The 15542-nt window shown below is 44.9% G+C and overlaps 1 protein-coding gene across 3 annotated transcripts in view; it reads left to right on the forward strand.

The window, feature by feature from the left end:
- Window positions 1-2178: 2178 nt before the first annotated feature.
- Window positions 2179-15542, forward strand: part of GNAI2 (G protein subunit alpha i2) — a 191510-nt gene continuing 178146 nt past the window's right edge. Inside the window, exon 1 of one of the 3 annotated variants that reach the window (XM_037903986.1) lies at window positions 2179-2415. In XM_037903986.1, coding sequence (XP_037759914.1) covers window positions 2298-2415 — 118 coding nt within the window. In that variant the 5' untranslated portion in view covers window positions 2179-2297. The remainder of the gene's footprint in view (window positions 2416-15542) is intronic. The other 2 variants (XM_043550568.1, XM_037903985.2) reach the window with 2 other exon arrangements.

Below are 15542 nucleotides of genomic sequence, written 5' to 3' on the forward strand. Positions count from 1 at the left end.
TAATCCTGGATTTCTCCATAAAAGTGCATTCTTGTTGGTTGTTATAATACGTATTCTTCACAACTCAGGGATAGATGAGACCCAGACTGGGTCTCTTTTATGGCCTGCTGCCATTATAGGTTTTCTGTTCTCGTGAGAGAATGATATGGTAATCTCAAATCAATGAAGGCTACACTCAGAAAGACCTCAAGACTTCTGGAATATGCTGCTCAAACAGTTTCACTTTTGTTTCTACTGCCTGTCCCTCCCTTCTCACATTTATCTCCTGACTTCTCCTTGTCCAGATCTGTTCCAACCCCAACAATCTTCTATTCATTGAACTTTTTCAAACTTTGCACTTTTAGAGAGAGGTAAGGGACTGACTCTGTGCACACAAATTTGCAGAGAGACAATAGGGTTGAGGTCTGTTATTTCTCACCTCTGTATATTTTCAAGTTTGCAGATGACACTAAACTGGGAGGAGAGGTAGATACGGTGGAAGGTAAGGCTAGGATACAAAGGGACCTAGACAAATTAGAGGACTGGGCCAAAAGAAATCTGATGAGATTCAACAAGGACAAGTGCAGAGTTCTGCACTTAGCACGGAAGAATCTCATGCACTGCTACAGACCAGGGCATGAGTGGCTAGGCACCAGTTCTGCAGAAAAGGACCTAGGGGTTACAGTGGATGAGAAGCTGGATATCAGTCAACAGTGTGCCCTTGTTGCCAAGAAGGCTAATGCCATTATGGGCTGTATAAGTAGGAGCATTGCCAGCAGATCGAGGGACATGATCATTCCCCTCTATTTGGCATTGGTGAGGCCTCATCTGGAGTACTGTATCCAGTTTTGGGCCCCACACTACAAGAAGGATGTGGAAAAATTGGAAAGAGCCCAGCAAAGGGCAACAACAATGATTAGGGGGCTGGAGCACAGGATTTATGAGGAGAGGCTGAGGGAGCTGGGATTATTTAGTCTGAAGAAGAGAAGAATGAGGGGGGATTTGATAGCTGCTTTCAACTACCTGAAAGGGGATTCCAAAGAGGATGGATCTAGACTGTTCTCAGTGGTAGCAGATGACAGAACAAGGAGTAATGGTCTCAAGTTGCGGTGGGGGAGGTTTAGATTGGATATTAGGAAAAACTTTTTCACTAGGAGGGTGGTGAAGCACTGGAATGCGTTACCCAGGGAGGTGGTGGAATCTCCTTCCTTAGAAGTTTTTAAGGTCAGGCTTGACAAAGCTCTGGCTGGAATGATTTAGTTGGGGATTGGTCCTGCTTTGAGCAGGGGGTTGGACTAGATGACCTCCTGAGGTCCCTTCCAACCCTGATATTCTATATTATGTATTTAAAAACATTTTTGCTGTTAACAAGCATGTTATCTCTGGAGAGACAAATCCACAGTTTGAGAACTGCAAAACTAAGTATCTCTGATGTCTTCTAGACTGAGCACTGAGTCCCGTTGGGAGGATAGAAAGATTAACCTAAATAATTTACGCAGAAGCCCCTGGAACCCCATAAGATTGGGTCCCTAATCCATGAACTATTGGAACTCATTTACAAAACTTTTCTTAAACATTACATGAATATATTGTCTCATACTATTGAATTAGACTTTATAGTCACTATTTCATGATGAGATATCTTTGAGCTATAATGTATCTTAATTAAAATGATCTCTAGATCAGATTTTTTTGGTAAAATGCTTTTTTAGGAAAAAGCAATTTAAATAAAAAACCCCCAATTTTTAATTGTTTTAAAAATCATTGGATTTTTATCCACCCTGCCCCAAACAGAGCCACCCACCCCACCCATTGCACCCCGAACAGAGACACCCAACCCCCACCAACTGCACCACAAACCCACCCCATACTGAGCCACCCCACCCTCAGTGCACCCCAAAGTTACCCTATACAGACCCACTCCACCCCCACCCATTGCACCCTAAACCCACTGTATACACAGCCACCCAATGTACTCCAAGCCCCTCCCATACAGTCACCTTACACACACTGCACCCAACCCCACCCCATAAAGAGCCACTGCACCCTAAACCCACCTCCTACAGAACCACCCACCCGACCCATTGCACTCGAAACCCACTCCCTACAGAGCCACCCCTTATACCCCAAATCCACCCAGGCAGAGCCACCCCACGGCCCCGCCCCGCTACCGGAGGCCCCGCCCCGCCCCGCCGCGCCCCGCCCCCGCGCCGGGCGGCCCCGGGCTCAGAGCGGCGGCGGCAGGCTGAGGGGACGCATCGCAGCGCGGCGCGCGACCAGCCCGACTCGGCCGGGATCCGCCTCAGCCCGGCCCCGCAATGGGCTGCACCGTGAGCGCCGAGGACAAGGCGGCGGCCGAGCGCTCTAAGATGATCGACAAGAACCTGCGCGAGGACGGCGAGAAGGCGGCGCGGGAGGTCAAGCTGCTGCTGCTGGGTGAGCCCCGGCCCGCTCGGTCCCGTCCAGTGCCCCGGTCCCCCCGCCAGCCCGCCTCACCCCCGCCGGTACCGCCCGCCCCGCCCCGCCCCGCCCCGCGCTGCGACCCGCCGGTACCGACCGCCCCGCGCTGCGGCTCCCCGGTCCGCCCCGTACCATCTCGGCAGCCCCCGCCCCTCCTGGTCCCGCCGGCCGGCCCTGCCCAGCGACACCCTCGCCCCCCGCTACCACCCCGCCAGCGCCCTGCTCCTCCCGTCTGGCCCCCGCGGTGCCACTGCCCCGCTTTCCGGTACCACCCTGTCAGCCGCCTGCCTCGCTCCGGCGGTACCACCCTGTCAGCCGCCTGCCTCGCTCCGGCGGTACCGCCCTGCCCTTTATCCCCCCCCCCCCCCAGTACCTGGATCCCTCCTGGTGACACCCCCACACCTTGGTACCACCCCGCCAGGCTCCTGTCCACCTTGCCCCTGCGGTATTGCCCTGTCCTTGACCCCCAGTACTGCCTGGTACCACCCTGCCCTGTGACCCCCCCCCCCGTGCCCAGTACCACCTGCCAGACCCTTGTCCGGCCTGCCCTGCAACCCCTCAGGCCCGTGGTGCCGCTCTATATCCCCCCAGTGCCTCCTGGTACCACCCTGCCCAACGACACCCTGCCTTTGTACCATCTGCCCCACTGCCTGGGCCCACCCCCCTGGTCCCGCCCAGCGACACCCTTGCCATCTTCCCCCTGCCCAGCTTGCCTCTGTGATACCACCCAGCCCTGCGTCCGCCCAGTACCCTGGTACCGCCTGGCCCAGCGACCCTCCTCTGGCCCTGCCCTGCGACACCCTCCTGTCCTGGTACCACCTGGCCCAGCCTCCTGGGCCCACCGAGAACCCTCGGTTACACTCCTGGGATTCTCCAGCATCTGAGAGCCCCCGCTCAGCCTGCTACCTCCCACAGAACACCCCCTCTGTGGTTCTCAAGGGCTTTTGAGACCCTGCATACTTTTAGCCTGTCCCATCCAGTGACCTGCTTAGCAGACCCCAAGGTACAGCCCAGTCCATTCTCCCAAAGAGCCCCCTACTGGCTTCCTGCACTCCCCTATGTTGCACCCCAGAGACACTCCAAGCCCTCCAGACTGCATTCCCAGGCTGCCTACGTACACCCCAGCAACCCTATGATATACCCCCCTAGGTACAGCCTACACCCCATACATCTCCCCTAATATACACCCTCAGTAAATCCCACCCACCCAGACTCTCTCAATACACCATTGCACAGACCATTGAGCCCACAACCCCCTTACATACACTGACACCCCTTATGTCACAGTCCACACATCTTTTATATTACAGACTCCCTAGTAACACCCCCATATAACTCCAGCCTCCACCCCCATACATGACAGTCCTCCCAGATACCTCTACTTTCTTCTAGATACCATAAGCCCCACCGTACATGAAAACCCTCTGTTTCAATCCTCAGATACCACAGGCCCCCACCTCTTTCTCAGCCCCATATACCATGGGCGCCTATGTATGGCATATGGAGGCATGTACCTCAGCCCTACATGTACCCCAACTGCCAAGTTTCTCTCACAGCTTTCTTCACTACCCCTCAATTAAGCTCCCCACCCTCATTAAATACAGACTCCTATCCTTCCCTACAAATTCCTGTACAACCCTCTGTGAACACCCTCTCCCCATCTTCCCCCAGAGATCCCCCGAATGAAACCCTTCCATTCCTCCCCGAACTGCCTATTACCCCACTCCCTCCCTTCAGCTACCCTTTTCTTCTGGAAAGGCCAACTCCTCATCTCCACACCCCCAGCTGTCCATGTATCCGCAAAGAATCCCCATTCCTCTGTCAGCCCAACATTTCCACATGGTGAAATACGCCATCCCGTCCAAACCCACCACCCTCCCTGAAGCCTTGTCCACACTCCAGCTACCAAATCCCCTCCAAACATGTTCTTCAGCTGCACCCATTCGCATGCACCTCACCAAATATCCCCTGCCAGTTACAGAACTCCACCCTTGTACAGCTATATACCCTGCCTTGTGTTTTCCAGCCACTCTGCAGAGTAAATGTGTGGAGGGGAGAGCTTTGAGGGTGCCCATGCCCCCTCCCACATCCATGCAGATGATGATGGAGAAGAGTTAGGATCCCTGTCAACTGTGGCTGGGGATGGATTGCTTGGGAGGAGAGTTGGAGACAGCTGCTGCTCAGGATGATGGAACTTGGGGGGGGGGGGGGGGGAATTGAAAACACTTTCATCCTGCTTGATTTGGGGGGCACTGTGGTCTGTGAAGTGAACCCCCCTTGCACTGAGCAGTGCTGCTCAGGGGGCGGAACTGCTTTTTGTTGATTCTTAGTCTCCCCTTTTTGAAACCCTTTGCAATCTGACTGAGACCAGATGGTGTGCTCATCCCCTTCCAGGAGATGCCCAGAGTGAGCTGGGTGGGTAGCTTTGTGTCTGCAGTCCCAGGTTACTGGTCAAAGGGCTCTGTCAGCCGCTTTATGCCTTTAGCATTCAGCAGTGTTCCGCACTATTTCTCTCTTCCCTCCTTTCTCTGAGCTCATCATGGGGCCCCGTAAGCTAGGAAAGTAAACATCTATTTCAAATCCTCAGATTTTCTTGCTTTTCTTTTTCCCAAATACCCCCACTTTTTTTTTTTGAGGGGGGAGAGGAAATAAATTGATCTTCAGTGCCAAGGTAGCAGGGTATTGAAAGAAAGTGTTTTCTGCAGGCCTTAGTGTGACTTGAATGGTGGAAAGCATACCCTGACAAGAAGCAGCAATGTGGATTCAGTATGTGTGGATACTGGATGCTCTTATTTGCTTAGTTCAGTAGCAAACTTTGCACCAGTCCAGCCTGTGTTTACTGCTCCTCAAATATTTTTCCACTTGTTATGCCCGTCTTTTAATGAAGCTCTAATCCAAATTGAAGATTTGTGCCTTATGGACATCTGATGATGATGAGAATGATAATGTGTTTGCATACCACTTGCTGTGTTCAAAGCACTTTACAGACATAAAACTCGGACATCTCTGCTCTCTGTCCTTTGGCTTTGGGGAAGAAAGCAGATTTTTAAAAAAATTTTAAATGACCTCCTAACTGGATTTTATTCTGCTTCTGAAATTCCCAGGAAGAGCAATTCCTCATTTAGCCTTTTAAATGCCATATTATGTGATACTCCCACACAGTGTGGGGAAGCCCAGATGGGGTGGTAAACTGGAAGATGTGGGGTGGGTTGGGACAAGAGGTAATTAGGAGACATAGGATGGAAGGAGAGAAGCATGTGATGGCACAGCAGTTGAGAAAATGTCTGTCTTGTGGATTTTTTAAATAGAGGAAACAGTGGCAGGAAACAATGATGAAATCAGGCAGGCTCATTTCTTTAAACACAACCTTGCATTAGTAACTACATAATTAACATCTGAGCAGCTCTAGTCAATACAGCATTGTGTTGATAAAATAACAACAGTGACTTCTTGACTTATTTAATATTGGTTAAGTGCCAACAACGTATGTACTCCCGCTAGGAAAGTCCGTGGGCTTATTTGAAGACAGTGCAGATACACTGATGCTTTTTAGAAGGATTTCAGTAAACAAATTAGATCAGATTCCTGTGTTGGTGTGATGTGCTGATGATATCAGGACTGACCAACTGGAATGCAAGATTTCTTAATACCATTAATATTTTAGGCCCTGATCCTGCAATCAGGATCTATGTGGGTGGACACCAGAGTAGCTCCATTGACTTAAATGGGGCTCTGTGCAGGTATGGGGATCTGTTTACAGGATTGGGGACTTAGGTGGGGAGAAGTCCTACAAGTATTGATGTAACCTTATTTTTGGGTGTGAAGGATCCAGGCCTAGTCTTGCATCTTTTTTTCCCCTTTAGAAATAAATGGGTCAAGTAAAGCAGCAGCACTAAAACATTGTTTCTTGTAGCCTCTTTAAACCCCCTGCTCCCCATAACTCCTAAATATTTAATAATAAAGCTGCAGAATGAGGTGCCTGTAGTACTTTTATTAGCAAAAACAAAAACCCATGCTTGACTTCCCCCCCCCCCATGAATTTTCTTTTGTATGAGTCTAGCATCTGTTGGCCTGCATAATTTGTAACATAAACATGCTTGTGATAGCCTGTGGATTTACAGCTGGCTAGGTGAATTCACTGGATAAATAAGGCAGAGGGCAGCAGCTTCACCCATAAACTAAAAATAACTTACAAGGTCGCAGACACCTTTTGGATTTGGATTTCCACCTGTGTTAGAGTAAAGACAACAAGAAACCTGTTTGTAGAGCGCTACTGTAGCATTTTTGCTAGCTTTGGTAAAATTCTCTAGCTGAAATGGATACTCGCAGCAAATGGTTTTTTTGGATAATCACTTTTGCACTGAATATTAAATGTGAAACAAGGGCATGAGATTTTCAAAATGCAAATGATGCACATGGTTAATTTACAGGTAATAATATTCCGTATGCTTCACTACTGTATGTTTTCTCAGTTTAGGGGGGCTGTAGCCATGTCCTTTGCTGTGGCTGTTTAAAGTAACTCATTTAGTAAAAAAGGCCTCCATCCTGCAAGCACTTATTCATGTGCTTCACTTTATTCACACAATGACTGCTGTTGGAGTTAGTAGAACTACTGATATGTAAAGTTAAGCATCGGGGCACGCATTGGTGTAAGGGCTAGTCCAGTATGTGTGTTACAGGTCGTGTCCCATGCCCCCCTCAACCCCCCCCATGCCTGTCATTGAGGATCTGAGCTGTTGCAGCCCCCAGCTAGGTAGCCTTGGCTCTGTAGCTCAAGCTCAAATCTCCTGTTTTTATCCCTGGAGGTACCCAGTTCAGTCCCTGGTGTGTTGGCCAAGATGTTGGCTGTCACATTTGCAGGATTGCTGCCAAAATGACCATCTGTTTTTGAGTGCTACCTGTTGGCTACAAAATTAAAGGGAAGAAAATGTCTTGGCAGCTTTGAGTGGAGGATGAATGTGTGTATTCTGCCCTCTGTCATGCTGTATGTACAGTGCTTGGTTTTGGATGTCCAGTGTGGAATGAATTATTTATTCCCAAATTGTATCTTTATGTTGGAAAGGATGGGAGGTGGGAGGAAGGGAAGCATCCAAATGATCCTTGACTTCTGAAGTGGAGAGTATTTACAAAATACAATTCTGATCTTGGTGTGGGGCTCTAAATTCAAAAGTAGAGCAAGACAATTTTTCTTTCTAGCAGCTGTTCAAGTGTAAATAGTGCTGAAGACTTGAGTCATTATTGCCCTATATTTAAGCTGAGACATGTCTGCAAAATACTTTCAAATTAACTTGAAGGCATTGCACAAACAGATTGCTCTTTACTGAGAACAGCAGTAAGACACCTTACTTCGTAGATTGTGACTAATTGTAATGTTAACTTTGTAATTTCTGAGCACAGTTGTCAATTTTGGGTCAGTTACAACAGGGTGAATCTCATCAGTAAATTCTTATAACAAGCACAAATTTTAATAGACTTTTGAAGAGTGACTGTATAACTGAGGAGTCCCTGGGACTTAGCAAGCACTTTCAGGATGAAAACTGGCTTGACCTTGATGAAATGAGTGGTGAAGAGAATCTGACGTTTGGTCTGTTAGTTGTATGCTAGAAGATGTTCCTCATTGCAAGGCTGAAAGTATGCATGTCTAAGTGATGCTTGCAGATGGACTGTCCCAGGCAGGCTGGTAATGGCAGATGTATTGTATGTACATTAAAGATAAGTCAAGGAAAACTCCTGTGGTATGAGATCATTATTGTTTGTTTGAGGGGAAAATGGATGTAAGCCTTCTAATCCCAATAGCTCTGAAGTCTGGATTTGTTTTTTCACCAGGTCTGTTGTCTTTACAAAGTGATACCGGTATGGTTCTAATACTCAATTTACATACTTACTCCTTAACGTTCCACTGTAGATGGATTCCCTCCCCCCGCCCCCCCCCCCAAAAAAACAAATAAAAAAAACCCAACAACAAGCTGTGCTCTGATGAAAGTTCTTACTCTATCAAGCTGCTGTGAGCTATTGCTTTGTGAGCCTCTGGAGCAGAGGGTAGTACCACGTTTTATCAGGACTTTTGTCTGCTTTGGGGAGAGCAGCTGCAGTCATCAGAGAACCAACTTCTTGTACAAGCTCAAATTAGTACTTTTCAGCAAACACGGTGGCTTTTGTCTGTTGTGGCTAAAGACTGGACTGAGGTCTCAACAAATCCTCTGTCAAATCAGAACTCTGTCTCTTCCTGCTCTTCATGTGCATTCAAACAGGCTTAAAAGGCTTCTCTTGTCTCGAATCTTTTGCACCAGAGTGTTGGCAAACTAGAATAGTCGTGTAGCTAAGGGCTCGTCTACACTGGCAATTTACAGCGCTGCAACTTTCTTGCTTAGGGTGAAAAAACACCCCCCTGAGCGCAGCAAGTTTCACCACTGTAAAGCGTCAGTGTGAACACTGCACCAGCGCTGGGAGCTGCACCCCCCTTGTGCCCTCCCAGAGCTCTGCCGTGACCACACAAGCCACGTTAAAGCGCTGCCAGTGTAGACTAGCCCTAAATCTCAGTGTGCACCACTTGCCTGGAAAATTTAATCTGCCATTTCAGCTCCAACAAACATGTTAGGGAGGCAGTAGGTAATGTTTTCTGTTGTCTTGATTTTAAATGGTGCCCTGTGATCTCCGTCCTTCTTTCCTCTCTGAATCATGGATGTTTGCTTAGATTTTTCACACAAACATTCATTAGAAGTAGGGCTGTTGGTTGATCGCAGTTTAACTCATGGGATTAACTCAAAATTAATTATGATTAAAAAAATTAATCACGATTAATAGCAGTTTAAATCACTGTTAAACAATAGAATACCAATTGAAATTTATTAAATATTTTGATGTTTTTGTACATATTCAAATATATTGATTTCAGTTACAACGCAGTATACAAAGTGTACAGTGCTCACTTTATATTTTTGATTACAAATATTTTCACTGTAAAAATGATAAAATAGTATTTTTCAGTTCACTTCATACAAGTACTGCAGTGCAAACTCTTTATTGTGAAAGTGCAAGTTACAACCGTAGATTGTTTTGTTTTTAAGTGCAGTTATGTAACAAAAACAATGTAAAATTTTAGAGCCTACAAATCCACTCAGTCCTACTTCTTGTTCAGCCACTTGCTAAGACAGACAAGTTTGTTTACATTTATGGGAGATAATGCTGCCCACTTCTTATTCACTATGTTTCCTGAAAGTGAGAACAGGTATTTACATGACACTTTTGTAGCTAGCATTTTAAGGTATTTACATGCCAGATATGCTAAACATTTGTATGCTGCTTCAGCCACCCATTCCAGAGGACATGCTTCCATGCTGATGACACGCATTAAAAATGTGTTAATTACATTTGTGACTGAAGTCCTTGGGCGAAGAATTGTATGCTCTGTTCTACCCACATTCTGCCGTATATTTCATGTTATAGCAGTCTCGGATAATGACTCAGCAATGGTGTTTGTTTTAAGAACACTTTCACTGTAGATTTGACAAAACACAAAGAAGGTACCAATGTGAGATTTCTAAAGATAGCTTAGCATTCGACCCAAGGTTTAAGAATCTGAAGTTCTGTCCAAAATCTGATAGGGACGGGGTGTGGAGCATGCTTTCAGAAGTCTTAAAAGAGCAACACTCCAATGTGGAACCTACAGAATCCGAACCACCAAAAAAGAAAATCAACCTTCTGCTGGTGGCATCTGACTTGGGTGATGAAAATGAACATGTGCTGGTCTGCACTGCTTTGGATCGTTATCGAGCAGAACCCATCATCAGCATGGATGCGTGTCCTCTGGAGTGGTGGTTGAAGCATGAAGGGACATCTGAATTTTTAGTGCATCTGGCGCATAAATATTGTGCGACGCCAGCTACAATGGTGCCATGAGAATGCCTGTTCTCACTTTTAGGTGACATTGTAAACAAGAATCAGGCAGCATTATCTTCTGCAAATGTAAACAAACTTGTTTGTCTGAGCGATTTGCTGACCAAGAAATAGGACTGAGTGGACTTGTAGACTCTAAAGTTTACATTTTGTTTTTGAATGCAGTTATTTTTTGTACATAATTCTACATTTGTAAGTTCAACTTTCATGATAAAAAGAAAAGGAGTACTTGTGGCACCTTAGAGACCAACAAATTTATTTGAGCATAAGCATCCGATGAAGTGAGCTGTAGCTCACGAAAGCTTATGCTCCAATTAATTTGTTTAGAGACTAAGCTTCCGTGAGCTACAGCTCACTTCATCGGATGCTTATGCTCAAATAAATTTGTTGGTCTCTAAGGTGCCACAAGTACTCCTTTTCTTTTTGCGGATACAGACGAACATGGCTGCTACTCTGAAACTTTTCATGATAAAGAGATGGCACTACAGTACTTGTATTCGGTGAACTGAAAAATACTATTTTTTACAGTGCAAATATTTGTAAAAAAAATAAAGTGAGCACTGTACACTTTGTATTCTGTGTTGTAATTGAAATCAAATACAAGTACTGCAGTGCAATCTCTTTATCATGAAAGTGCAAGTTGAAAATGTAGAAAACATCAAAAATTTAAGTGGTATTCCATTATTTTTTTAAAAGTGCGATTAATCACAATTTTTTTAATCGTTTGAGAGCCCTAATTAGAAGTTTTAGTGTTTGAATGGCTTATTCCAGTGGGCCATAAATTACCAAAACAAAACTTGTGGCCGCTTTGAATCAAGCGCGCTCCGTCCCAGAAGCTTCCTTTGGTGGGATTCACCCTTGAATTTGCCCATCATTTAGTGTCAAAAATAGACTGCTGCACAAGGGGAAAAATGTTTTTTTAAAAAAGACAGACTTTGGTTAGTAATTCTAAATTATTGTAAGACTTTCCATCTCTCTCCTTGAGGAATGTTAGCATTAGAAAAAAAATGGCTATGCAGCTTTGTTCCAAGGTTGAGTCTTTAGCTAAAAATAAATACAACTAAAGACTGTTCAGCTGGCTTGGAAACGATTTCCAAAGCCAATGAGAAATACCCTCCTGTTACCAAAGAGAAAAGTGTTGCCGAATTTTGCTGACCCGAAAGTAGGGTGGAGAGTTTCACTTGTGCTATTACTTGCTGCAGATCTAGATGCATTCTCTTGTTAAATTTCCATTCTCAGAAAACCAGCCCTTGACTCTCTGACACGCAGCTCTCCCTGTAGGGTAGTCCCTTTTGTGTCTGAGCAGTATGAGCTATTTTAATTTAGATCTAAGCTCTGCCTCTGGGGAGGAGTGATGGAAATAATTTCATTCTCTTAATGGCTTCTTTATAATTAGTTTAGTAACTCTGATTGTGCCCAGAAGTTTTTGATATCTCTGTGGACCAAGGGTTTTTTTTTATCAGTTCAGATGTGAAAGTTGGCTTCATTTACCAGAGAAACTTAAAAAAAACAAAAACAAAAACTTATCTTGCTGATGAGGAGTTGAAGAAAGCAAAGGCCCTAGCTATTCATCTCAGCCCAAGTATGCTCTCCAGAAGCATGGGAGACATTGTTTCTCCAGCAACCGTGAAGGTAGTGGAATATTGTAGCAGAATTAACATTTTGGAGCAGCGATAGTAATTGTTGTATAACAACACTGAGAGAAAACTGGAACCACCAGGACCTCTGGAATTTAACAGTTCATCAAGGCTAATTTCAGTGGCAGTGCAAACCAAACTGTGTGCCAAACAGTTTTTCAAATTTTACTGTAAGGATAACTAAATTTTTTGGTGCATTTACCCAGTAGGAGAACATAACTGCTTATAGCAGAGCAGCATCAAACATACACAGTGCTACTCATGGACTTAATCACGTCAAAGAACATATGCTTCTGTTCTAGAACATTGTTATCAGATAGTAGATTTTTGTCACTGCTTATTTTGGAAAAAAAATCTTTGGTCTGTAGACAGAGTTAATGAGAGTGGGTGTGTGTATACAGTATATATACTTTCTACAGCTGAGTAAGGCATGAACATATGCAAAATAGTTAAATAATATTGTCTCTGTTAGATGGTCTGAGATCTACAGTTCCACAAATGGAGAAAGATGAATAGATTGGAAAACATGCCTTATAATATGCAGTGCTGATAGCCGTGTTGGTCCCAGGATATTAGAGGGACAGCGTGGGTGACGTAATATCTTTTATTGGACCAAGCTTTTAAGCCATACAGAGCTGCTCTTCAGGTCTCTTCCTGAGGAAGAGCTCTGTGTGGCTTGAAAGCTTGTCTCTCACCAACAGAAGTTGGTCCAATGAAAGATACTCCCTCGCCCGCCATGCCTTAAAGTGTTGGACTCCCAGAGCTCAATCTATTTAGCTTAACAAAGAGATGTGACTTGATCACAGTCTGCAAGTACCTACACGGGGAACTAAACTTTCATAATGGGCTCTTCAGTCTAGCATACAAAGATATAACAAGATCCACTGGCTGGAAGATGAAGCTAGACAAATTCAGACTGGAAATAAAGTGTAAATTTTTATCAGGGAGAGTGAGTAACCCCTGGCACAAGTTATCCTGAGCTATGGTGGATTCTCCATCACTGGAAATTTGTAAATCAAGGGCAGGAGTACATTTAAAACACTGCAGCAGCACAGCTCTTCAGTGAAGACATTCCAGCACCAATGGGAGCTCTGCCATCAACATAATTAATTCACCTCCATGAGAGGAGGTAGCTATGTCAAGGGGAGGAGCTATTCTGTCAACATAGTGCTGTCTACAAAGAGGGTTAGGTCGGTATAACTGCATCACTCAGGGATTTTGCACACCCCTGAGTGATGTATAGTGATACCAATGTAAGTGTATAGTGTAGATCTGGCCCAAGATTGGATATTTTTCTAAAAGATCTGCTTTAGTTCTAACAGGAATTATTTGGGGGCAGGTTTCAGTTCTCTGGCCTGTGTCACACAGGAGGTCAGACTGGATGATCACAGTGGTCCCTTCTGGCCTTAGAATGTAAATCTGATTGTCGTTAAGGTTACTGGATGGCTGACAGCCACTAGTAAGTTTTAATTCTTCTTGCCATTCAGAAATTTGCCTGCTCAAAAAGTATAGTGTACTTAAAGGTTTTGTTTATTGGCTAAGCTGTCTTTGTTTAGTCACACATCCAGCCATGTCTAAACCAATCTCAGTGTAACTATTCCATAATGATACAGTAGGAAAAACCTCGCTTCACTGTTCCAGTGTCCATCCGGCAAATAATTGTATCTTCATCAATCATTTGGAATAATAGAATTCAAGTAATTGAAACTGAACGTATTAGTGCAGCATATCTGTCTCCTGCTTGTAAAAATAAACATCTTGGCTATGCCTCAACCTTTCGCTCAAATAAATGAATCACCCTTTGTCTAGCAGTAGCAGACCACTGTCCTGTGACATTTGTTCTGTTTTGTTAACATTGTCTTTAGTGATTTTAAAAAAAAATGAACAAGTGATTTAATTTCTGGTTGATCCCTGACTGAAGAGTTCTTGGTGGTTTTTTTTAAATTATTACCTTTTAAATGGTCTCCATCCAGTATAGTTCTTGTAGTCAAGTGATTTATTTAGATGTCATACCTCCTAGGCATAATTGGGGCTCAGAGCAATTGTCTCAGGCTCTTTGCAACCTCAGGCATGTGTTGCTGCGCTGGTTACGCCCAGGGCAGCTTCCTCTCTTTAAGGGTTTGCCTTTACTGCATAGTGAACTCAAGTGTTGCCCCTAATTTGCAAGCATGCTGAATTATGTGGCTGGCCTGAGCAGGGATATAGGCCAAAATTGAGTGAGTACATCTAGTCAGCTGCTGATTGACCACTTTGTAGTATGGATGCAGGCTAGTGCCAGCTGAGCACTTCTAAGGCTGCCGTGCCTTGCCACAATTTTCCCAGTGTGCCCAGAAAGGACAGACAGGTTCTCCCACACATACTTCTGTGCAAAGAACCATGGGATGTGCTCCTAGAAGTTGTAACGCCACCCATGAGTGAGTGCAGTGCCTGTGTGGACACAGCAAGTCACTGCTTAGTTTGCAGAGTTGCTGCTTTCACTTGAACTCAGTTAACTTGGGTGTAGGTAATTGGAGTTAACTCTGCAGTGAAGACACAAGCAATTGAGAGCTGTTGTTTCAGGCTCTCTGCAGACACAGGCAAACACCACTGCATCCGTTACACCCTCTGAGGTATTGTTTCTCATGTTAAATTTTATCATCAGTGTCTGAAAAATCCCCTTTTTAATAGGAAACATTTCTCTGTGTGTGTGTTGCTTTCCTCAGTCTGCAGACAGCTCCAGTACTTTTGCTATTGCTCAGAGCTTTGCCAAGCTGCATCAGGCTGAAGTTAATTCAGGACCGTTTAGATGCTTCAGCTCAGAACCCTGTGGGCAGAAGTGAAACTATTGGTCACATCAGTTTCATGCAGCTGCTTGGAAAGGTCATGAGTAGCAGCGGAGGAAGGGATTGGAATTTCTTCTTATGGGGGGGAGGACCCAGAAAAGAGTCTGAGGGAGGGGTGGGGCAATGGACAGTCCCCATTCTCCTCTGTGGCAGCCAGGATCCTCTCTGGGACAGAAGAGTTGGCTGGCACATGCTTCTGTCCAGCTGCATGTAGAGAGTGGAGCTACTGTTATAACAGCACCTAAGATTCTGGAACTGATGAGCTGTTCTCTCCCTTTCCAGTTTTCAGATTTATTTTTTTTAAGGTAGTGAAACAGACTAGATGCAAACTGTTGTCAAGTGCAGAGCTGTATAGTCTGTTGTTTGTGTGGCTCTTTTCCACAGCAACAGGGAGAGGAAAAATATTTTTAAAAATAGGAAAATATGCTTGTAAATCCCAAAAAACTGGCAAGGGACTTCTGGGGTAAAGTGCGGTACCTGAAACTACGTTAGTCTTTTTTTTCCTTCAGTTGACTAAATCTCAAATTGGTGGTGTCCCTCTAATCTTCATGGCAGCTTCATTCCCCAAGCTACTGTAGCCTTCTTAAATTTCCCACTTAGGATTTTAAATAGATTTTTCTCTTTATCACTCTCCCTCCGCCAGGTATAACTCTTTATGATTGTAAAGCAGCAGGTATATTTTTCCAGGAACAGATTTTAGGACTCAGCAAATGCTGCAGAGAATTTTTCTAGTTATTTTAATTAAAAC

The sequence above is a fragment of the Chelonia mydas genome, chromosome 7, assembly GCF_015237465.2.
Source record: "Chelonia mydas isolate rCheMyd1 chromosome 7, rCheMyd1.pri.v2, whole genome shotgun sequence".
NCBI lineage: Eukaryota > Metazoa > Chordata > Testudines > Cheloniidae > Chelonia > Chelonia mydas.